Source organism: Crocodylus porosus, unplaced genomic scaffold (assembly GCF_001723895.1).
Source record: "Crocodylus porosus isolate Cpor-Errol unplaced genomic scaffold, CroPor_comp1, whole genome shotgun sequence".
Classification (NCBI taxonomy): domain Eukaryota; kingdom Metazoa; phylum Chordata; order Crocodylia; family Crocodylidae; genus Crocodylus; species Crocodylus porosus.
The window spans coordinates 15,026,556-15,050,400 of record NW_017728926.1 but is presented as its reverse complement, the minus strand read 5'-3'; the positions used below and the strand labels follow the sequence as shown (position 1 = coordinate 15,050,400).

The following is a 23,845-nucleotide window of genomic DNA, read 5'->3' as shown; positions in this document are numbered from 1 at the left end:
GCAGATGATATTAGGGGATCAGCAGGCAAAAGGAAACCTTAGCTGTTAATAAACTGCCAGCTTTGATTGGTGTACTTGGTATTGCTTGCTCCTAGACTAGCAATCAGCCTGAGGAAGTATTAACAAATACTCCTCAGAAGAATGTTTTTTTCCTCTTTGGGCTAAGACTTCTCCATGGGACACCTCTGCTTGAGGAAGCTACACGTCAAGCCTCAAGGTGACTTAAAAGCACTAAGTGTTGTGTAATTGTAGTTAATGAAACTTCCTTTCTGGCCCAAATTCCACTACAGAATTAACACGATTCACAGGCTGTCCTTGACTAACAAGCAGCAGGCCTCCTGCAGTGAGATGTATAAGGGGAATAAAGTTTTAAACAGCATCTCCCAGGCTGAGATGGCCTATGTAGGTAAGAATCAGCCATAAAACTTAGAAATGAGAAAGAACTATTTAAAAACTGTACAGGCATTGCAGGACTGTTTTGCTGTGGCATATTTACTGGGGCTTTGTCCATCCTGTCTAGTTTCAAATGGAGATTCCAGAGTTTCAGCAAGACACACTTTCGCAACCTACAATCTCTTTTTTTTACTAAAAAGGAATTTAGTTAATAGAAGAAATTGAAAATAATGGCATCAGCTCCAGTTCCCTCTCCATTAACTCACAGTCCATTTTACCAGGTGGAGAAATAGTCATTGAGGTCATCATGTGGCCATGGACTCTTGTTAAGATGACACTCAGTTCAGGTTTCCACTCCCAGACTGTACGGATAAGTTTCTATCAGTCACAGAGAGAGGAAAGAGAAACAGTCACCAACACACCTGTTTTGGAGCATCCCAGTCCTTCGTGCCTCCGACTGCAGCACTTCAGTTATGAGAAAAACCCTCAGCACTGGCAATTTCTGGGAGTTGTAAAGAGATTGGGAATAAAATGGTATTTGTTATTTACTTCCATCTCTCTCTTCATGTGGATTGGGCAGACGTCAGTGCAGGAAAAAGAGATCTGTTCCTGAGCCACTAAGCCTATTGATTGTTTTTTAACTTGGATCAGTTTTACCAACTTTTTCCCCCCTCCAAGATGGTCATTTTATTATTACGTCAATAGCAAATACTACCTGGACTGCTATACTAGGAAATTTCTTAACAGGGCTTCAGATCTATCTCTAGCCTCAACATCCAGAGAAATGCTAAGAGATGGTCCATGTATTTTAAATAACCTTTAATTAAAATTAAATGTCAAACACATTACAAGCATTGCAATCACTTAGATTTTCTCATAAATAACTTGGGTGTCTGCCACCCCGCAGGAGGCTTTTTCAAACCGGCTCTTTTCCAGATGCGAGTCAAAGCTTGTTCAAACTTTATCTGAAATAGAAAAAGGGGGCAACTGTGAGACAGCTTGTAAGTGACACACACACAGACAAAGACACTTCACTATATAAGTAACCTTAACAAACACCAGGTACTGTCTCCATGAAAGAAGCAACATATGCATCTAAGTTGCTTGTTCTGCTTCTCAAAATGCAGCTATTCTTATGGCACAGCCTGGATTTGAAATGTAGATGTAGCTTTACCATTGTATTTTAGAAATTTCCCACTGAGTGCTGCAGTTTTTCACAAGCCAGCTCTAGACAAAAAGGACCATGTATGTAAACTGGTAAAACAAGTGCAAGCCCATTTTTGGAAGCATATGCTTTTACTGATCTGCTGCTCTGTTTAACCCACTCTCACCTGACGTTTCTTTTTGCGATTTTCCAGTACTGCCCTCCACACAAACCTTCTTCGCTTTCGCAGCTTCTTGTACTTGTGCCGGTTCATCTTCTGCCTGCGAATCTTCAACACATTTCTACATTCGACCTTGTCACCACTGACGTCTCCTCCCTCTTCCTCCACATCAGCCTCCACTTCAGATGTGGGGCAGTCATATTGCTGAGTCGGTTCATAGCCTATCTTTTTATGAACATCGATGACCTGCACTTTAGGGAAGGAGTATCTAACTGTCAGCCAGCTTTCTAAAGGACTGATAGACATTTTTCTAGGGACCAACATTTCTTCTAGTTCGGGGTCCAGTGCATACCAAGGGTGAGGCTGGCCTCCGTTGTTATGAGAGGGCTGGGTGCTGTAGTTTGCTGACACAGGACCAGAGCACAGAACAGAAGACACTGGCCTTGGCAAAAAGGGTCCTTTGAGAAACAAGAATTGTGTTTGAGTGTTAGAATGCTTAAAGGACACAAATAAGTAATAAGTGCCCTCCCTTTAAAATTAATGAGTACTATAATCGGATGCCAAAAAGACTGCATACAAATAAAGTAAATCAGGTTGCAACCTCAATCATTTGGAAGTTAGGAAATGGAAATGACAAATTTATGCTTGCCTGTGCAACTGTAATTCTATACTTTGTACATCCATTCAGTCCCGGACACTAAATGAAACAGGGTACTACCAAAAAAACAGCACATGCTCACATCATTAAAGACTACCATAATGCATATATGCACCCAAGAGTGAAATTAAGGTTGTCTGGGGCGTCATAAATCTGATGACCTCTAATTTTTTAATACTTAACTTTATGACCTAAAAAAATTGATGTTTACAGGATTTTCCAGCTTTTTTTTAATGTAGGAAAAAAGTAAAACCAAATTATACTGTATACAGTTGTAATACCCAACATATAATGTGCTACTAGTAGGGTTTGAACCCTGAACCTTCAGTACGGTCTGGGGCAAAGACATCTATGTTTTAAGTTCAAGACTAACTGTATAACCTTGCAGCAGCCAGAAGCTGTTATGTCAAGGGATACGTAGGCTGCTAGTGCTGGGTCAGGGGGGGTGGCATGAGAGGAGCATAAACCAATTGCTTCTTTCCTTTCTTTCCATGAAGAAAGGGCTAAACTGTTTAATTACCCATGGAATGAACCCAGACAAAACTTAGAGTTTACCCTACCAAAGAGGAAGCTGATAAAAAAGACACTTTTGACATGCAAGACAAAACTTCCTAATCAGCTACAATGCAACCAGTTAAAAATAATCTAAAAAATTTCTCCTTGAATGAAGCAGGCGGGGGTTAGAAAGACTGTGAACACTATTAAGCCATCCAGCTCCCAAATAAACAAGTCTCTGTAAAATCACATTAAAATATTCAGCAAGAAAACTTCACAATATTGTCAATATATGCTGGAAACTTAATAGTATGCCTAGATAGCAGGATTAATGAGTCTTCAGCATGAATGGCTCATTCCAGTGACCTGTAATGCTTTCTGGCAAAGCAAACTCTGGAAGTCTAATTACCCATGAAACCTTGACACTGCAATGCAGATTTACCTGTAAATCGCGTAGCCTTTGCTAATTGAGAAGTCAGTCGTGATATCAACATATCTGTAACAGATTTGTTCACTCTGTCAGAGCCAAAACAACTGTCAAAATAAAAACATTCATTCAGCGAACCACAAAGAACTAGAAGGAACGTTTTAATAGGCAACAAGAATCCTTTTAAAGTACAAAACACACAACATGTTGTAAAGCCTGAAATACTATGAAATATTCCACCACTACAGAAGCCACACGTCAGTGCTCTGCTGTACTGGAGTGAAAGACGGGGACTTAGAGTATTGTCTCTGCACTGGGGAGGAGGGGGAAGGCATTAATGCAGCTTTTGATACGCATTGGTATTTATTTTCTATACAGGAAAGCTTAAGGATCTTTATCATTCGAGTTAAAGCTAGTTTATGCTTAGACAAAAGCTTTGATTCAATGGAAAGTTTTAGCTTTCACAAGCTCTTAAATAACAAAAAATATTCCGTTACTTTGTTTGTGTCATTTGTATTTATTTTTAAAAGGAAGGAAACTATTCTTCTGAAGTGGATACCTACTGAAACTGGCCAGATTACTATTTTTCCTTGAAACTAGTTTCAGAAAACAAAATCTTTCCCCCCTCCCCTTTTGACTGGGGGGAGGGGAAGTGAATCTGTATGTGTGTATACGTGCATGCATGTATGTGCGCATGTGTATATGCTTGCACGTGCATGAATGCATGTAGGTTTGTCTCAGTGCATGGATATGTGCATGTGTTCCCCCCTGGAAACACCTGCCCTCACTGCAACAAGTCACGTGGATCTAGAATTGGGCTATGGAGCCACCTGAGGACTCACTATCTTTGGAAAACAATCTTATTCGTTCACAAATGATCGCCCATCATCATGATGTGTGTACAACTGCCTGCATGTGTATGCACGCATGTGTACGTCTGCATGCATGCATGTCTATGTACCTACATGTGTGCATGTCAGTATATGTCTGTATGCATGTCAGTATGTGTGTACACATGTTAGCATGTGCATGCATGCATGTGTCTGTGTGTATGTATGAGTTTGTATGTGTGCATGCAGGAGACCCTTGCCATTCGTGGGGGATATGTTCTTGTACCCCCTGCGAATGGCAAAATCCACAAATAAGTCATTGTGTTCATGAATGCAGTGCCCCCAGCAGCTGGGGGGAGGAGGGGATACAGCTCCAGTTGTGGCAGCCCAGCAGCAGCAAGCACAGAGCTCCTGTAAGTGTATGAAGTGCATTTAAAATGTGGGTTTGGCATTCATGAATACCTGAAGCCACAAATGCCAAACCCGCAAAGAGCGAGGGTTTCCTGTATGTGCATGCGTGTATGCGTGTGCATGCATACATGCGTGTGTATGTGCATGCATACATGCGTATGTGCATATTCATGTGAATGCGCATGCATGTGTATATGTGTGCATGTGTGCACGTATGCACGTGCATCTGTGTGCCTTTGCTTGTACGTGCCTGCACACATATGTATGCATGTACTGGCCCGCATGTGCGTGTGCACCCGTGCGTGCGGATGACGTCAGTGGATGCACCGAGCCCCAGCTCCCCTCCGGCTCATCCCCGGCTCCACTCCCGGTGCGGAAACAGCAGCCCCGACCCGGCGGGAGGGAGCACGAGGTCCCCCCGCACGCCCCGGCCTAGCCGCCTTACCACACTCACCATCCCAGCGCCTCTAACGCGGAGGATCCCGGAAGTACCTCCTGGCGCACCGGAAGTTCCGGGTCCGCCTGGTGCGGCCTCGGGCCGCACCCGGCCCGGACGACCGCGTTCCGGCCTGCGAGGCGCCCGCGCTCCGGACGGAGCTCAGCGCCCCGGCGCCGGCCCAGGACACTGCTGCTTTCAACCCCGCGTTCATCTTGAACCTGGGCTTTAATGATGTGGGGGAGAGCCAGGCCCCAGCTGTGCTTGGCCGGGCCCGGATGGGGATTCAGCACCAGGTCAAGGCCATTGATTGGCTCCCTCAGTGCTGTCCAGGGCGGCTCCTTCATGGAAGATGTTCAACGCATCTGTAGACTTGGGTGGATTCGCTCCCACAGGGCACGCTTCCCCACATATTGGTACCCCATGGATTTGGCATGACCCATGCAGAGCAGAGCGCTCTCCTTGGTTTTATCTAAGCGGCCAATGGCCCGCACTTGCGGCGTGAGCCTGCCCCCCGGCACGGCTACACGGCACCAGCAAGACCTGGAAGGAGCGGCTGTTCTTGTGCCAGCTAACGCCGCCGGGATTTCTGAGCCTGGTGGTGTATTGCAACCCAACAGCGCTAGCGACATGACAACCTGTGAGGGAAGGACGGCGACTGTCCTGGAGACCGCCTGAGCTATTACGTGTTCAAAATGAAGTGACTGAATGTTTCTTAGTGGTTTCTTAAAATGGAAATGGTTGGAAATGCATTGATGTCAGGGGCTGGAAGGGGACCTTTCCAGATCATCAGGTCCAGCCCCCCTGCGCTTGGGCAGGAAAGACCGCTGGGACAGGTGACCCCAGCAAGGTTGGCATCCAGATGTTTTTTGAAGATATCCAGAATAGGTGATTGTACCACTGTGGTTGGGGGGGAGGGATCTGTTCCAGACCCTGGGCACTCGAGTTGTAAAGATTTTTTTCCTTATGTCTAATTTACAGCGGTCTTCTAGCAAGGTATGACTGTTCGTCTTAGGGGAGCCTTAGTGAAAAGACATTCTCTCAGCCCCTGATGTTCGCCCCTTATATACTTATAGGCAGCCACCGAGTCCCCTCTGAGTCTTCTCTTCTCCAGGCTGAAGACCCATGTCTCAGCTCATCATATGGCCTGCTCTCCATACCTCCAGCCATACGCCTGGTCCTCCTATGGACCCTCTCAAGCCTCCACATCCTTCCTGAAGTACTCCAGTATTCCAGCTGCAGCCTCACCAAGTCTGAGGAAAGTGGGAGGATGACATCCTTAGTCTTGTTTGAGATGCATTGGTATGCAAATGTTTGCTTTGCTTTGCCACTATGGCATCCCATTCCCTGAACGTTCAGCAGTGATCCATGCCAAGTCAGAAAAGCAAACCTGGCCAACGTGCTGACGTCTGGAGACCATCCCATGCAGGTGGAAGAAGCATACAGACAGGGAAAAGAACATCACACCATACCCACAGCCAAATTTTCTGGCAGTATTCCTGGAGATAACATCTGAACCCTGGACTACAAAGCAGGAATTTTGGGGCTGGTTCCTGCATGGAAGTTGTAATGCAAAATAGGGTTAGGGGGAGAGGGCATGAAAAATTATAACTGGCTGAAGCATGTCCACATTTAAACTGGTAATAAAATGACGGACCAAGAATTAATTTCTTGTTAACACTGATTTTTCCATATTCCATTGACCCATGGTGAACCTTTGTTGGCTTATCTGTGCTTTCCCCTCATCTATTATCCCCTTTTGCTCTGAGCTGCGCCTGATGTAATGACTGTGCTAGTTCTTCAGCAACTGCTGATGCTTCCAGGCTAGACCAAAAAAAATCTACAGTGCTAAAAACAAAACACATCCAAGCCTGTCAGAGGAAATTTTTGGTTGAGGTGGCTTCTCCAGCTTTTTAAGTCTTTGTCATTTGCATGAAGGACTGCCCCCACACTGTTCCCCTTTTTTGCACCTGTCCTTTATGCACGAGTTGGAGTAGCATCAAACACAAACACATTTCATCACAAGCGACTCTTCTTTGACACATCACAGAACAGGAATTAGGCCATGACATTGCACAGTATGGGTGCTTTTGGATTGCCATTGGAAGGCAAATGAACAAGGAGTTCATGGAGGAGAAAAAGGAATGTGCTGCTATCCAACAGAGCTCTAGGCTATGCGCCAAATTTCAATCAGTAGTTCTATTTCCTCCATTCTGAGAGGGGGAATGAATGGCTAAAGTACTCCATGCCTATGAACAGGACTATCCCTTTGGAAAGGAAATGTTGTAACGTAAGTTTTGAAAAGATGAATCCCTTGACCACTTGAGCCAACTAACTTGTATCTGGAAAACCTGTATCTGGAACTCAGTGACTTAGACTTAATTGCAGCTCACCAGCCAATAACCGTGAGAGGGAGCACCAACATACAGCCATTTAGCTCCAGGCATGTGCTTTGATCACAGTTATGGAGGGAGGATTGCAATGAAAGTCACTGGCATGTGTTTGGCAGCTGAGGCAAAAGACAATTTACAGACTTGGTGTTGGCATCCACTGTAAGATGTCAGTTGATGCCCACTCTTCCACTGGTATTATCCTGGCTATTTTTATCCTGTAACAGTTTCAACAGAAGCAGATAATGGAGTGTCAGGATTTAAGACTAACACAAGTAGTAGGCAGCACCAACCATGGAACTCCACTGTTGAGAGCTACTGATTACAGGTTCTTTAGATGTAAAAGAGCTATGAAGACACAGACCATCTATAGATTAAATCCAGTTTCAGCATTAGGTGTGCTCTGAGCTGTTAGTACCAGGTTTATTTTATAAAAAATGTTTTTGGTTCCAGAGACATGTATCAGAATCATCACTTATAAGGGTGTTTCCATGTATGTGTGTCCATGTAGGATGTTTTACAAGGCAGAACCTATACTGACAGTACCAGAACCAGCACAGGGTAGGATTTTGATTAATCTAGGTTTCAGGCACACAGCATACCCTTCCTGGACATGGTTTAGTCCCATTTGTCCTGTCCTTAGTGACTGCCCCTTTAGGCTCCCTTTCTCCCCCTGGCTCCCCTCCCCACCTCCTGTAGTTAGGATGGTGACACCAACAAGGGTTTTTGCTCCTCAAGAGCATGACTAGCCCTCTTCCTTGCCTGCAAAAAGAGTGGATTCCCCACACTCATCCCAGCTGTTGAAGGTCTACCTGTTTGGAAGCAAGCAGAGCCTCTTGCACTCTTCAACTGCTGCTGAAGTGGCTGTGGCCGATTACTCCCTTCTTCCCCACCTTTGCAGAGAGCTGAGCCTTAGAATCAGCTTATATCCATGCAAGCAGATGTGAGCTGCCCTAACAGCTATTGATTCAAGCTGTTGTCTATAGATCCTGGCAAGACATCTTGGTACGGGTTATGGTGGGCTCACAGAAGAGGTCCCATAAAGGGCTGGAAAATTTAGAAGTGAAAGTTTAAATTCCACTAGAGTCATGTGGTTTCAAAAGATCTAGGCACTGCAGTGCCCATACCTTAACTCCACCTGACTCCAGCAAGCAAGTAAACTAGGGCAGGTTTATAAGGATGTCTACTGTCCAGGAAAGACCATGCATATCTTTGGTTCTTGCCCATGTTATGTTACCTTACTTGAGACAGGAAACCATTTATTTGGCACACTGAAGTAACTAGCCAGTTTGGCTTGAACAGAAATCATTCAGGCCGTTATTGTACACAGAAAACTGCTGTGGAAGAGACTCAGTCAGGGAATCCTTCCTTTCATCCTCCCTCAGTTATTATTCAACAATGTTTATACCAGATAAGGATATTGTTCCCCCTGGAAGAGATACATTCCACCTTTGCTGCCCATGTTTTGGACAGGTCCAACTGAGTTTAACCAGCCTCTAACAGAGACACTCTCATGTAGCACTGGCCAGAGAGCAATACCTTTCAAATGGAAATTTGATCTCTACTCACTTTGAGCAGAGACCTAGACTTCTAAGTAGAAAAGCCTCTGAAGTAGTTCAGTAAACAGGTGTTTTGTTTAATAAGACTTTTATTGGAGACTGGTTAGGAGATTATGTCCAAGAGCCTCCCCCATCGTACCAGGGTGTATTAGGCATCCGTTGTGGAAGTAAACAAGAGTCTTGTGCAATCAACATGGGCTTGCTAACAGAAGAGACTGAAGAGGTTACAGAAATGCAGAATCCGGGTGATTTAAGTGAACTTCACTATCGGTTCACCTGAGTTGTCACCTGCAAGATTCATGTACAGTACAAAAGGTAAGAAAGCAGTTCACTTTTCAGGAGAAATCCAGACATCTCCCTCTACCTTTCAGCATGAAATATCTGAATAATTCCATTTCATATATCAGTAGGCCTAACTCCAGAGGCAGTGGTGTCTGTCACCTCTGACTTTGGCCAAGGTAGTATGCCTTATATTACCTTTGAAGAGCTCTCTCCTTTGGTTTTTTGGAAGCTAAGTGGAACAGTTCCTAGCCTCAAGCTGCACTTTAGCAAGTTGGGGTGGTAGGTGAAGGGTACGCACTCCAAATGCTGCTGCCTTGCCTTCCAAGGCAAAGTGTTTGCCAAAAAGCATATTGCTCTGGTCAAGTCATTACAGATTAAAAACAAACAAACAGAAATCTGTCACTACTTCCCAAATACATCTGTCCAGTTGAACAACAAACAGGTTATTTCAAAACTAGTATAAAAAAAGAAACTATAGACAAAGACAGTGCCACAAGTTAAATATTAGCTGGCAATCTGGTCCCGTTGATGTTACCATGGTAATGTTTCCCCTTGCCAGTCTAGGAAGGAGCCATTGTGCTTTTCACCAAGATTAGCCAAGACTGAGAGGATACCTGGAATTGAATCTTCTACCTGTAAGGGAGCCTAAGATTAAAACAAGGCAATTATTTGAGACCATCCTTTGGGAAGGACAGGCAATAAAACTGCACTTAACATTTCTGCTAGAATGAGACAAAAGCTTCCTTAAATGTAACATTAAATACATCTTGCAAACTAATTAAGTGCACAGAGCTTTGCAACATGTAGAATTAAGGAGCTGCAAAAGGGGACTATAACATATAAAGGACATACATCTATATCTATAATCTTTTACAGTTTTTATATTATAACAATAAATAAAAGGGGTTGCAGCAACAAGCAGAGTCCTACTTTTGTAGTTAAAGAAAGTCTGTAGGTCACTAACCAGGTTTCCTCCCATATCAGTTTGAACCCATCCTGGGTGCAAAGAAATGCAAAGAATTCCATCTGATTTCAAGTCTGCAGCAAGACATCTGGTGATCATATTTAGTGCGGTCTGTAAGAGGAAAGACCATATCTCTCAGTAGAGCAGTTTTACATACTATGAGCTTCCAAGCCAGCTGGCATCCCATTTCCATCACCACTCCCCTTATCAAATCAAATGCTTCACCTTTTGGGCAAGTACTGATGGCTAGCAAGTAAGTGTCTAACAACACAGGAATATCCCTGTTAATATCAATTCTAGGATTCTGAAAGTTATAGCTATGTACTCTTGACCCCTGAAGGCCAGGCACCTCCCAAACACTTAGGGTTCCTAGACACATGCAGCGAAGCTGCTCTGACACGCTGTAATTACAGCACGTTGGAGCAGACATGATTAATCAAGTTTGTTGGAGTGTGGTAATTACTCTGCTCCAGACTCCAGCACCACATGTATCAGCATCCCTGCACTGAAAAATGGCAGCGGGGGTGCTTTAACTAAAGCTCATTTGACGAGCTTTAGTTAAAGCATGCCCCCCCCCGCCCCGGCTTTCATTTTTTAGGGCAGGCACGCTGATATACAAGATGCTCTGGGCACTTTAATTAGAGTGGCTCTCAGAGCAGCACCAATTAAAGCACCCTCCCCCCAGTTCCCGGAGCACATGTATAAATGCTCTTAAAAACTAAGAATACGGGTTGCAGCCTTTATGCTGCTGCCCAGCCTACCAAAGTAAGCTGCTTCATATGTTTATAGGGAATGCTTTGTGCCACTGTGGTTATGTTGTCTGAGGATACAAGAAAAGCTAGGTAGAAAGAAATGAGCTTTCCATTTTATTTCCAAAGTAGCTGTGACCCAGAATATTAGCAGCTGAGGTGAAGGTGCAACATGAGTGAATTTGATGTACCACTCAACCTAGAATTTGACCCAGGCAGCCACCTTCATGCTGTAGCCATCCTTGATCCAATATTAGTCTGTGTACAACCACCACAGACCCTGGCTGCATAGGCTCTTGAAACTCATGTCCAACTTTTTCTGATTAATGCCACCATTACAAAAATAAAAGACACTACATATTGTAACCAGTTTAATGCCTGTCATATTGGTCTCTTTGCTGAGCTTTGATAGAAGTACACTATAAGGCCAGCTAGGCACATCCTTGGCCTGGGGAGGCCTCCCTACAATTCTAGGTCCATCTCTAAAACGACTCATTTCAGAGAAGTACTTGTGTCAGGACTTGAATGCCTTGTGGCAGGAGGTTAAGGAATGTGGCATCTTTATCTCAAATGCAAAACCGGGATGTCTTAATGAAAATTTTGCCAGAAACAGCTTCTAACCAGTTTTATTTTGTGCTGACTAGCAAGTAGCTATATGCCCAGTAACCAAGTCACCTCATCATTTCTGGTTCAATTTTAAGTTTAGGATCCACTTTAACTCAGAGATTTGCATCCTTCCAGTTGAGCACAGTTTTGGGAAAGACTCACCTTTGCTATTCTGTAAGGATACACTTTGAGGAACATCTCATTTGCCTGGACCAACTGCATGGAGGCAGCTAGCGAGGACATGTTGATAATGGCAGCTCGGTGACACCCCATGCCAGTGCTCAGTTGGGCTGCTTTTCTCAGAAGGGGAAGAAAAGCCTGCAAGAAAAAAGTCATTACATTTCAATTCAGCTTCAGTTTTACCTGACCACAACCAGTTTCAGGCTCAAACTGTGTTCTACTGAGTCGAGTGCAATATGGCCAAGACAATTTTAAGCTAACATCTCTGTAAGTTGGCCAAAAAAGATCCCCTGTGTAATACCTAGCTTTAGCTAGTGAGTTGGTTGGCACCTGAATATAACTGGGCATAGGATTCACAAAAAGCTGCCTTCTATGTGATTCTGGACACCTGGTACTGAGGACTTCAGGAAAACACTAAGCATGGAGCTTTGCATAAAACTGAAGGCTAAGGAAGCTGACCTTGAGGAGGTCTACCGTGTGTACTATTCATTGCCTAATCCAGCAGGTTGAGTTGAGTTGAACTAACATCTCCATACTAGTTGAATGCAACAGATTAAGAGCTTTCAGAAAAAACTCTCCGTGTTTCTGATGGGCAGAGGCAGGAAGATTAAATATTAACAGGGGTCTAAAAGTCACCAAAAGAGGATGGTACTGTAAAGAGGGAGAGGCCAAAGATGAGTTATGCAAGTAATGCATGAAGTGCAGAGTGAACCCACATTTCATTCTTACCTTGGTAACCATCAACTGGGCAACCGTGTTGGTTTCATAAATGGTCAGCATTGTTTCAGCAGTGACATCTTCCAGGGAAGCAAGCACATTGATGCCAGCATTGTTAATGAGGCAGTTCAGCCCTTTGTCTCCTACAATCTCTTCTACTTCCTTAACTACTTTTTTTATGCTGTTTTCAGAAACCACATCTGCCACGAGAAGGAAAGGGAACAGCAGTAAAATAGATTGTGTATGCCAACAATATCCTATGTTACAGCACATTATGTACTGGAACTACAAAGCCAGAGCATTAGTGTGGTTTAGGGCATGTTTAGGCAATGTATGTGGGTGGCATTAAGTCTCATTGCAACAGGCATGGAGAGAACTTTCAGACAAAATGAAAGTTATATGGCTTACATCCTCCCCTTCCCTTCTGCCCAATTCTTCATCCACATTCTTTCTTTTAATGAAGATGTTAAGGAAAAACCTCACTTCCTACGCTGCAATCATACAACACCCGTCCCAATGTTCACTTTATTTCCACTTTCTCATATCCAGATTGGAAGGTTTGTCATATCAAAAAAAATTGGAGACAAAATAGTAGGTCTAAGAGATCCAGGTCCAGCATCATGGCTGTACTGGCGCTGATCATGAAAGGATTGTTCTTGGGAGTTATCAAAGCCATTTCACCCATATGAAATCCAGACAGACTGAGTACAAATCCTAATTTCAGGGTTCTTTGAATGAGATGGTCTGCTGGCATAATCAAATACATGCGTCTGGAATGAGAGTTAAGCTACAGATATCAAGTGCCATAATTAGTCTAGGAGAAAAATGTCACTAGTCTATGAGTTCAGCGCAGACAGCCTTACTAAGAGGCAAACTAACCATGAAAGTCAAATGCTGTCAAACAATAGAAGACAGGAAAAAAGTGGACAGTATCCTGGCAAGTGTGAGTTAAGAATTAAGGAGGAAACCTCTATACGACTACTGATCTTCAACCCTCCCTCCATGTTGTATCTCAGGACCAACCCCCACCCCTTTACTTGGAAGACACATTTCTGTTATAAAATGTCTTTTCACTCACCAAGTTGAAGCAACCTGATATTGTTATATTGCTTGCTGAGCTGCTGCAGTTCCTAGAAAGAGGAAGGAAGTTTGAAGTGTGTTATCTTCCCTGCATGTGTTTACAGCTTTCTTTTCAGGAAAGCTCAGGATTCAATACGGTTCTCTCATTAGAGCAGGATGTTGGGCCCTTCTGCAAAGCCAAGCTCCTTGTGATCTGCTTGTTAAAACTGCTGACAGCCCCTCCACCATGACAGTATCCTGGTTATAGTTTTTATTGCTCTAACCTGGAAAATGTTCATATAACAAGTCTGGCCACTGCATGAGGGACCTTGGAGTTGACTCCATTCCACGAATCCTACCTTGTCCTGAAATCAGTCAACCAGGTATTGCAATACCTCCCACTTAGAGAGTCAGCATCTGAGTCATTCTCTGTGGCTATAAAAAGAACAGTCCATTATTTGAGATGAGGACACCTCTACTGGTTGCGGCAATCAGCCCAGCACTACTTTAAGCAAGGAGCATGTGATATTGGAACCTAAAAGGGCAAACCCTGAGGAAGTGCCTTTTATCAGACAGCTACACATCACCCCAGCAACTTTAGTTTCCCTGTTTTGGCATGCACGGCACAATAGATTGTTACAGCAAAGAACTGTCATACCACAATTAAGCTGTGCCAAATGAGGCAGGCTCAGTGAAATTACAAACTAAAAGTTTGACTGGCTAAGGGAACAAGAAAAGTCCCTGTTCTTTGTTCTCGCAGGAACGTGACTGGCTCTGGTGGCATAGCTGCCAATAGGCAAGGTGTGTGTCGGACTCAGATTTATAGGCCCTGGTGGACTATTTCCACTTCTAGGCCATGAAGCCAAGAGGGAAACCTTGCCAAGTGAGGCAGACAGGCTGCATTCTTCTTCAGCTTATTCGAGAGACGGAATTCCCACAGTCAGACATTCCTGGAAGGTGTGGGCTCAGCGGCCCAGGAGACTGAAAACATCTGGAACGAGTTCACTCATTTGGGAGCCCTTCTGGAATGGGGGTCAGCCACAACTTGGAAAATGCTCTCCTAAGGGAGGGGCAGCTTCCCTTTTCAGAGCTACTTAGAGACTCCATTTTCAACCTGCCTTAAACTATAGAATAATGCACCATGCTCCAGACAATCAGCTCTCAGGTCACACTTACAAGAAGATACTCCATTGCGGTTACCTAGTGTAGCTTAACTATAAGTTAGGGCCCACAGTAAGCCATCTATCCAGTATCACCCCTCTCTCTTCCATCTGGTGCGCCTCTCAGAGTGGTTTCTGAATGCTCAGAAAGTTCAGGCAAGAGCTACACTAAAAATCAAGAGCTAAATATAAAATATCCCTCAGCATTTATCCACGTTTCTGGGGGAAAAACACATTTAAAAATACTGAACACAGAGGTATTTGCATGACAGCATTTGCTTCACACTGGACTATCAACCCCTGGGTAGCAAATTCATGGCTCTTTGCTCTCCACTTGAGACACCATTAGATATTGGTGCATCAAATTAAAAGAAATTAAGAGAAGATACTGCTAAAAGGGGCATGGCATCACTTGTTTCAAAAAAAGATCTCATGCTGAGCAGAGAGCATAGGGGGATCTTCCCCATTCTTGAGTACTCCCAAGACAGCAAGAAATAGTGTAGCGTAGCTACTTATTCGGCAATCTTTAAATTATTTCATCTTAAGCTTCCAGGAAACAGATGTCTATTCTACAAGCTGGTAGCTAAGAATGAGTTGCCAGTTCTCTCAAGTCTAAGCTTTGCAGATACCATTAACAAAGAATCTCTGTTAAGCTAAACTATCAGTGATGATTACATCTGAGCCAACATGAACGATCTGTAATAAGCCCCTTAGTAACGGACTTAGTGTAAATGTGCCTCAATCCTAGATTAAAGATACTAATAATCACAATAGTTTTTACATTGCTCTTGCTAACTGGACTTCAGGGTGTTACTGGAATGTCTCTTCAGAGAACGCACATTGACTTGAGCTAAATTGTTTGTGAAGTTCTGTTTCTAGTGACTATGCAGGTGTCTTTAAACCAGGACGGCTAAAGAGATTTAGCCAAAAAAGAAAATCTAATTATTTAAAAACAAACATCTCTTAAATAAGCCTATCTGAGTAATGTATGGGGCATCAAAGCCTAAGCTTCCTATAATGTCTTAAGATTTCAAATTTAATTTTTGAAGTCAGTGTTTTAAGGCAAATTAGCCCGCAGTTTCACACGTCCAGTGGCTTAGACACCCAGTAACAGAGCTCAGAAAGAACAAACCCAACCTTTCACAGCAGTAGCCACTTCAAGGTGCAAAGAGAACTGTGAACAAACTGAAACAATACGGAGGAACAAGTTTAAAATCAATCTGGGGGAAAACACGGGAGGACTCTCCCTTTCTAAAACCTGGATCTCTGGGGCTCTCTAGGCAAATGCCCTAACTGCTTACCTATTGGGGCTAAAAGATGGGAAGACATTGCCGCTGCCGAGTCCAACACTTTGCTAATCATGGGTTTTGGCCTGCCTACAATTTTTGGCTGTGGATTCCAGTGTGCATCCACAAGAAGCGTATGTACACAGTAGGCATATACATGGCCAGTGCGTAATCTAGTGTGCATGCTCAGGCTACACAGGTAGTGCATATGCCTGGGGCATAGGCAAGCAGCAGAGCAGCCTACAAGTGCTGCACTCCCCATCAGGCACAACTGCCTGAGCGGGAACAGAGCCCATCTGTTATAAGAGCAGGCCTTGAGCAGTGGAGCCAGAAGTTGGCTGCAAGCAGCCGGGAGAAGAACACTACCCAGCTACAGCTGTTGCTCATGTAACATCTTGGAGGTACAGGGCAGGAGCGATGGGGATGGTGGAGGCTCCTGGTCCTGGGGCATGACCTAGAACTGCACCCTGCTGGGGTTGGACAGGGTGGTGGGGCTGCCGGTGGCAGGGTAGTCTCCAGGAAGTGCCACACCTGTACCTCCCTGGTGAAGGGTGAGTATGGGTGCCGGAAAGCCTCAGCCCCCCTGCCTTGCGGGTTACCTTGTGGAGGGGAAAGGCTAGGGGAGCACACCTTCAAGACAAAGCAAGGACCCAGGTTTCTGGTGTGAAACCTGAGGCGAGGTCTAAGTCATGTGAAGGGACCCAAGACAGAGCCCAGGTCCACAGCGAGGCCTGAGGTTCACAAAGGGAGCCGAGTGTGAGGCTTGAAGGGGAACGGGATCCTGAGCCTCAAGAAGGAGCTGGGTGTGAAGCCCCAGGGCAAGGGGATCGAGGCCCAGTGTCGGGCAAGGGGATGAGAGCCCAAGAGGGGACCAAGAGGGTCCTGAGCCGGGCAGGGAGTCCGTGACAAACGGAGGGGCTGGGAGCCCCAAAGTGGGTGCGACTGCGAGCCCAGTGTGAGGGCACGGGAGTGTGGGTCCCAGTGTGGGGTATGCTATAGGCAGGCTGTTAAGCCAAATAAGCTTGGGCCAGGTGTTAGGCTGTGGATGCCATCTGCAAGGCATGGGACATGGTTTAAGGGGAGCTGTATGTAGGCCCTTGGCATCAAGGCAATTAAGCGGGCAGCCTCCCACCTTGCTAACAACTTCCAGTTGTTTCATCAAAGGCGTAGCAGGAAAGGCAGGTGGGCAGTTAGCCCCGAGACAAGTGGGCAGGCCAACAACTAGACTGGCCCCAGGATGCCCACTTGTTACAGTGCCCATATATGTGTCCACACTGCCAGGAGACAGAACAGCCACCTGCGTGTAAGTGCTACAAATGCCATGTAGACAACTAAACCCCTGCCGCTCGGATGATTGTAGAGAAACAGAATACCACCCATGGTGACCAGAGACCAGTTTCATAGGTATCAAACTAGATACCTTTAAATGTGCTGATAATATGGCTTATGACAGCCTGGACAGAGGAGTTGCTACTTAGCTTACATTCCAATTCCCATGGAAATGCAGCATGATAGCAATGTAGTAAATAGGGAAAAAAAACCACAAACCTTCCCTCAGGACCTTAAAAATCTCAGCAAGTTTGCTGTGTGCTTATATCAGCAATTATGTAGGTTACTGTTCTGTTAGCATAAGGAAATAGTACCAATTTTGGCGGGAAGGCTCTTTGTTCCTATCAGCCAGCTGCTTTACCAGACCAGGAAAGGAATATAAATACAAATCACACTTAAGTCAGCAAGCAGGAAACTCTCAATCCCTTCTGTTTGACATTCCCTGCCTTCAGCTCCATCTGACCCACTGGTATATAAGATCGCTATTTCTAGGTTGCATCCAAAGCAGCTGCAATGCATTTGTCCAGTTTGCTGGATTTACGGGTAGTTCCTTAGACATTTCCCTTTCCCAGTAAGAAGGACTGTTGAAAAGGCTGGAGTTTTGTAGCTCTCCAAGGGTAGCCTGAAGGTTCCCCAGCAATTTCAGTCCAGTTAAGAGTGACCAAGTCAAACAAAACTGAACCCCCTGTTGGCAGCTCCATCAAAGTAGTAGAGGACCACAAGGGCAGTGGAAGATTTATGTTTCTCTTGACAGCTTGAGGCAGTCCTAGATTATGCCTTGCCTAGAAGTTCCTCTTGGCCTGTTGAACAGACTTTGACCTCTAGGTCCTATAAAACAGCAGTTCTCAACCTTTTTTGTACCAGGACCCATTTGTAAACATCTATGGGCAGTCCCAACCCAGTGCCCCACTAACCCCTGCCCCCATCCCCCAAGCATGTGGGGCAGGAGGTGGATGTATGGGACAAAGGGGGGGCCCCCAAGCAGCCCCTTGCAGGCTGCAGCTCTTCCGTCCTGCAAGGGAAAAGCCACAGTTTCCTACTTTTTCTCGTCTTTAAAGGAGAATCCACTTTTAAAGTTTTTTGATCCATTTTTTGTTTGCAACCCTTTCATATATATGTTTTTGTGACCCACTTTTGAGTCGCAATCCATGGTGTGAGAAACACTGAGATAAAAGATACCACCTCTTCCATGAACTTTGATTCCTTTTGCCTCTGGACCAATCTGGCTACAACCTGGATGCCCTTGGTTTCTAGGGTTATGCCAGCCACTTTTGTTGAATCAGCTGTACATCGCTTCAGGTCATGACTCCCATGCGTCTTTGGGTGGTGTTTATCTTAAAACATTCCTTTTAATGACTTACAACTGCATCTAATCTATGGTCCACTGTGACTCAGCAAAAGCCAGAAACCAAGGAAAATGAGGCTCTTTCCTCCCCCACCAGACAAATACAAATACAAAAAAGCCCCAAGGAACTGATAAAGTTACAAAGCCTTTCAGAATGCACCTTTTGTCTTGGAGACCTTGATGTGCCTATCTTGGCAGGACACATGTTCTTGTCCCATAGAACATCTAAGTCCTTTTTTTGTCTAGCCGGCCACACTGAATACCGAGCTCTTCATCAAGCAAGATTTTGTGCAGAAACATTCCAGTGTCTCATTTGCTGCACACGGTAGCACAGGGAACAGACACAGCACTGTTCATAACGGCATCTCCTATTTCAAAGGATGAACGGCAGCACATTCTTATCACTGGAAGTCCTCCAGGGAAGAGAAATGAAGGATTTTTGGCAAGTGAGGGATTTTAAAGCATTTTCCTATATAATCAGGGATACACAGCAGAGAGGAAAGAAGGAGCACAGTTTCAATGCGAGAGGCTAGGATGGCAGAGTGCGTCTCAAAATGATCTGGCAGGATCATCTTCTAGAGGGGAAGGGGGACAGGTTTGGGTAGGAGGGCATAATATCCCCTTGGATTTCTTTAGCGCTTGCCTGCCAGGGATTTAGTTTCTCAAGAAGGCATCTCTCCTTGTACAGTACCCACAGCACTTGGTGCGTCACACAATCAAGAGTGGCCTGGTTTTGTAGGAGAGGGGCAGCCACAAGGTTGCCCATTTCTGGTCACTGGACCAGAAATGGGGAAAAGATGGAATTCCAGGATCCAGGGTCCACCAGCCTCCTCAGCACACCTAACATTAACTTTTCTCCAGGTTGTCCAAAAGACCTACAGCAGTTTTTGGTCCTCTCAGCAGATGTTCAGGATTGACTTGATGCAATATTTGTAGCCAATTCAACTACTCATGTAGGACAAGCAATGTGTAAACCAGTGTGAACTATGCACTAACAAAATCAAATCCAAGCTGAAGGGTCCAGCATATCACTCCTATGAGGTGGATAATAATTACATCTATAGGGAGCACTTGCAGGCTTGCTCCACTTCACCACATTATCAAAGTCCATTTGTTTGGCAAGCTCACTGCAGAGAATACTTGGGAATTATTCATCTTGATCCACAGGTTTTGCAAACAAAGCTTGCCTGCAACAATCTGCTGCTGTTCTACATTATCGCCGCAGAGATGGGCACTGCCTTTTCTACTGGGAGAGAAAAATCAGGCATGTCCCTCTGCACCAGGGTGTTCCTCCACCTGGGAAAGACTTTATCTCTCTGGAGGACTTCTGGGATAAGCGTTGTTGCTCTGGGTTTTCTCACACTGTACACTAGCTCTTCATCTTTGAGGTGGAGTAAATGGCTCCAGTTCACAGCCAGCTGTATCTAAAGTGACTTTGGAGAGGCAGAGTCTTTAAGAACTTGGAAGTTAAGCTCTGAGCTTGAAGCTTCTGCTTTTAAGTCACGTAGGTCCAAGCCCAATGTCGTACTTAATTCAAGTGGGGAGAGAAGGGAGGAATACCAATCCTATTGTTCTTCTGCTCGTTCTTGCTCTCGCTCGCAAGGGTGAGATATGAGGGAAGCACATCTTACTGATTTAGAAAGTGAGATTCACTCTGGACTACACTGCTTGGGAGGGTAGAAGGAGAGGAAAGAGTTGAGTTTTGTGTTCAAGTTCCCTTAGGATTTCAGCAATTAAAGTTAGAAATGCCATTAAGATTTATGTGGCAGTTTTAAGTTATTCAACATCCTGTTCCCCTTCTTCATAGTGGTTTCTGAAGACAGCCTTTAGAATTACCCCTTAGCAAGCTGAAGTGGTGATATTTTCAGCCTCCTATTTTCAAAAGGAGATTTATGATATTGATTTAAATGAACTGCCTAGAGACCTCCATTGTGTTCACCAGGGTGTAACATAAAGAGCAGTCCCTACCCCAAGTACCCTGCAATCCAAGCAAGATAGTCTCCACTGGATCCCAGGCGATTACCAGACTGCAGCTTTAAAGCTACATCCTGTTCCCTGCCTAGACAAGAACATTGCGTTTACAGAATGGCGAAGTGGTTGGCCAAATTATTTTATGACCAGATTCCAGGTTTCTACGGACATAAGCAACATCTTTAAAAATCAGGCCCATTTTCTTCTTAGAAAGGAGGTACACTAGTTCTATTGGCTCCTTTATCCTCTAGTGAGGTGCAATGGTTTCATTTTAAATCAGAGGTGGCCAACCCACAGCACGTGTGCCGCAAGGGGCACGGGCAGTCTCTGTCTGTGGCACACAGGGGACTGGAGAAAGGGCTGGGACTACAGCGACAGATAGGGCAGAGAGCACAGGGTTGAGAGCAGAAAGGAGAGCAGTCGATCAGGCAGGAAGCACTGGGCAGGGAGCAGAGCAACGGATCGAGAAGGGGAAGGGAATCAGAATGGCTCAGAGAGGATCAGAGCCTACCTCTTTGGCAGGCATGCCACAAGGTTGGCCCCCATCATTTCAAACCATGCTTTCAACTTACATGGAAAACTTAACAGCGTGCACATGCTATAGTCTTGCATACCTCTAGAAATTAGCTCTTTCAGAGGGCAGGCTCTCCTATGTCATTTCCTCAGACAGGGTCGGCAACATTTTTGGGCAGTGCCAAAAACACCTGTAACCTCAACTTGTAAGATGTTGGTGTACCAGGAATAGATGGTAGAGGAGCCATGAGGGGCCAATCCTTGTGTTGTGGTAGCGCAGCCCTGGCCCCTTCCTGTTGGCCACCCCAAGGCACGCATGCCAAGCAAAATGCCTTCGCGTGCCACACTCTGCCCTACAACCTGACAGCATACTATACCCTATATCATGGATTAATAAAAAGGGGTCTCCCATCCTGTCCTTCCAGCCCCCCCTACCAATAAGAAACAAGAAATTTTAGACGAAGCATCCAATCAAAAAGGTTATATCTGGCAGGTTGCACCTCTCCACCAGCTTCACGCATAGAAAGCGCTGTTGCATAGTGTACACTAATTTGTCCAATTTGTTCCAGATATGCTTCAAATTCAAGATCTTATCATAGGAGGAGAAGCAAACACAAGACTAAGCGGTGTAGCTTTGGAGGCTTTGAGAGATTGTGCCAGGTTATCTGAAAGTTGTTTTCCCACAGAGTATGCAAGTGCATACACAGCAGCATTATGCTGCTGGAGAATGAGACAGGCTGTCACCTGGAGGTGAACTGATCGGTCTGGTGCATGCTCTTGCACTGTAATCCAATCCCAAAATTAAAGTGTTATTAAGCCAACGAGAGGAAAACCATAACTAATTCTCCTGACAGCTATTATGTCTAATATGGTCTCTGACCAGCTGGGGAACGCAGAGGATCTCATGAGTGTTATAGGGACAGATATTAGAAGACAGAGGCTTCTTACATGTTCAGAGGTTGATTTTGCAAGGGGCAGCATGCCTTTGTATGAGGAAAATGCGGTTTCTAAGGCTATCTGGCTACATGCATTTAACATGATGGGATAATAGCCACCTTTGAGTGCTCCTTTGAGCTAGGTGTATGAAACAGGAGCACAGAGTTTGAGTTTTTGTGAGCTCCTGAATATGTTGGGGTATCAGGCTTTCATTTCCTGCTCGGTATAGGGAACAACAAGGTTAGAACAGAAGCCTTTTGGCTGTGTTTCTCTTTCAGCTGAGTCCCTCCATCAGTTTTTGAGCACAGCCAGAGGGCTCTGATGAAAAAGCCTGCCAGATACAGTGCCCTCAGTCTGCCAGGGCACCCTTTAAAGGCACAAGGAACACCCGCTCGGAGTAGCAGAGAAGCACGGCAGGAAGGGACCTCCCCAGGTCATCTAGTGACAGCGGTTCTCAACCTTTTTTGTAGCAGGACCCCTTTGGAAGCAAACATCAAGGGCCAGTCCCGACCCAGTAAATAAGTAGAAAACAGCACTCCGGCCCTGCTGGTCAGCCGCTCACTCCCAACCCACAGCCCCCCACAACCCCAGCACTCCTGACTTGCTGCCGCCTGCCCCAAGCACCAGCCCCCAGTGTGTGGGGACGGGGGGTGGGTGAATGAGGGGCACATGCCCCCCCAGATTTGTGCTCACAGTAGGCACGGGGCTGCAGCCTGGCCAGACTGGCGCAGGCAGCAGCTGCCTCTGCAGCCCAGCAGGTGGGATGGCGGAGCAGGGCAGCAAAACTTGTTACTGCCCCCACCACTGCCGGGACCCCTGCACCAGCTGCACTGGCCTCTACCTCAGCTCTTTAAAAGAGAAAATAAGCATTTCTCCCTGGCAAACAGAAAACCCAGATCCCTGTTTATTAGCAGACACAGCACTAACATATAGTGAAGCACAAGTAGCATCTAGTTTTTCAAAAATGTATGCAAAACATGAACCGTTTTTAAAGCTTGTTTGCCACCCTTTCCTATATTCTTGCGCCCCACTTCTGGGCTGCGACCCACGGGTTGAGAGGCGCTAGTCCAACCCCTGCCTGAAGCGGGATCAGCCCTATCCAAACTACCCTATCCCCTCCGTCATCTAAACTCCGCACAAGACAGCTGTCAACCCCGACACCCCAGCCTGGCACCGGGGAACCGCAGCACCCCGCGTCCGGCGCCCAGGAAAACTCGGCAAGAGATTCGCACAGATTCACACGAGTTTAGGGCGATTATCGGGTGCAGCCCCCCTGCTCTGGGCAGGCTCCTGGGTCGAATACCACGTTGGAGTAGAGGCTTTCATTTCCTGTTGGTACAGGGAAGGGCAAGGTTAGAAAACGAGCCCTTTCAGCCGAGACCCTCCATCAGGGTTGGAGCGCAGCCGGAGGGCTCCGATGAACAGGCCTGCCAGACTAGCGCCCCAGCCTGCCGGGCCACCCTTTAAAGGCGCAGGGAAGGTCTAGGCACGGGAGAAGCGGGAAGGGACCTCCGCGGGTCATCTAGCGACAGCGGTCCTCGTCCTCCCTTGCACCAGGACCCACGTGGAAGCCGACATCCCGAGCCGGTAAATGGCGCGAGCAGAAAACAGCCCCCTGGCCCCGTCCGAGTAACTAACCCCCCCCGCCGCCCGCCGCCACGCGCTCGGGGGGAGCCATGCCCCGAGCAGCGGCGCAAGACCCTCCGGCCCCGCGGGCCCGCCTTACCCGCGCCGTCTCGGGGCAGCGGCACGTGGCGAGCACCAGGTCGGGGGCGGCGGGGCCGGCCGCCAGCCCCCGCGCCAGCCCCAGCCCGATGCCGCGGC

At 46.0% G+C, this 23,845-nt stretch overlaps 2 protein-coding genes across 3 annotated transcripts; both read right to left on the bottom strand.

The window, feature by feature from the left end:
- Positions 1-1,193: 1,193 nt before the first annotated feature.
- Positions 1,194-5,078, bottom strand: AURKAIP1 (aurora kinase A interacting protein 1). 2 transcript variants are annotated; one of them, XM_019541573.1, is made up of 4 exons: positions 4,994-5,078; positions 3,314-3,387; positions 1,725-2,176; positions 1,194-1,358 (listed from the first exon to the last, which is right to left on the bottom strand). In XM_019541573.1, exons 2-4 carry the CDS (start codon positions 3,363-3,365, stop codon positions 1,254-1,256), a joined length of 609 nt encoding a protein of 202 aa, XP_019397118.1. In that variant the 5' UTR covers positions 3,366-3,387; positions 4,994-5,078; the 3' UTR covers positions 1,194-1,253. The 2 variants fall into 2 exon arrangements, with proteins under 2 accessions (XP_019397118.1, XP_019397119.1); XM_019541574.1 differs by having other exon boundaries at positions 3,314-3,405; positions 4,994-5,054.
- Positions 5,079-6,791: 1,713 nt separating this feature from the next.
- On the bottom strand, positions 6,792-23,840 carry LOC109314524 (C-factor-like; the record flags this gene model as incomplete). The annotated part of the gene is made up of 6 exons (XM_019541738.1): positions 6,792-9,851; positions 10,171-10,281; positions 11,688-11,843; positions 12,435-12,622; positions 13,501-13,552; positions 23,748-23,840. Coding segments are annotated over 6 exons (714 nt in total), but the record flags the coding sequence as incomplete, so codon positions are not given.
- Between the last annotated feature and the right edge of the window lie 5 nt (positions 23,841-23,845).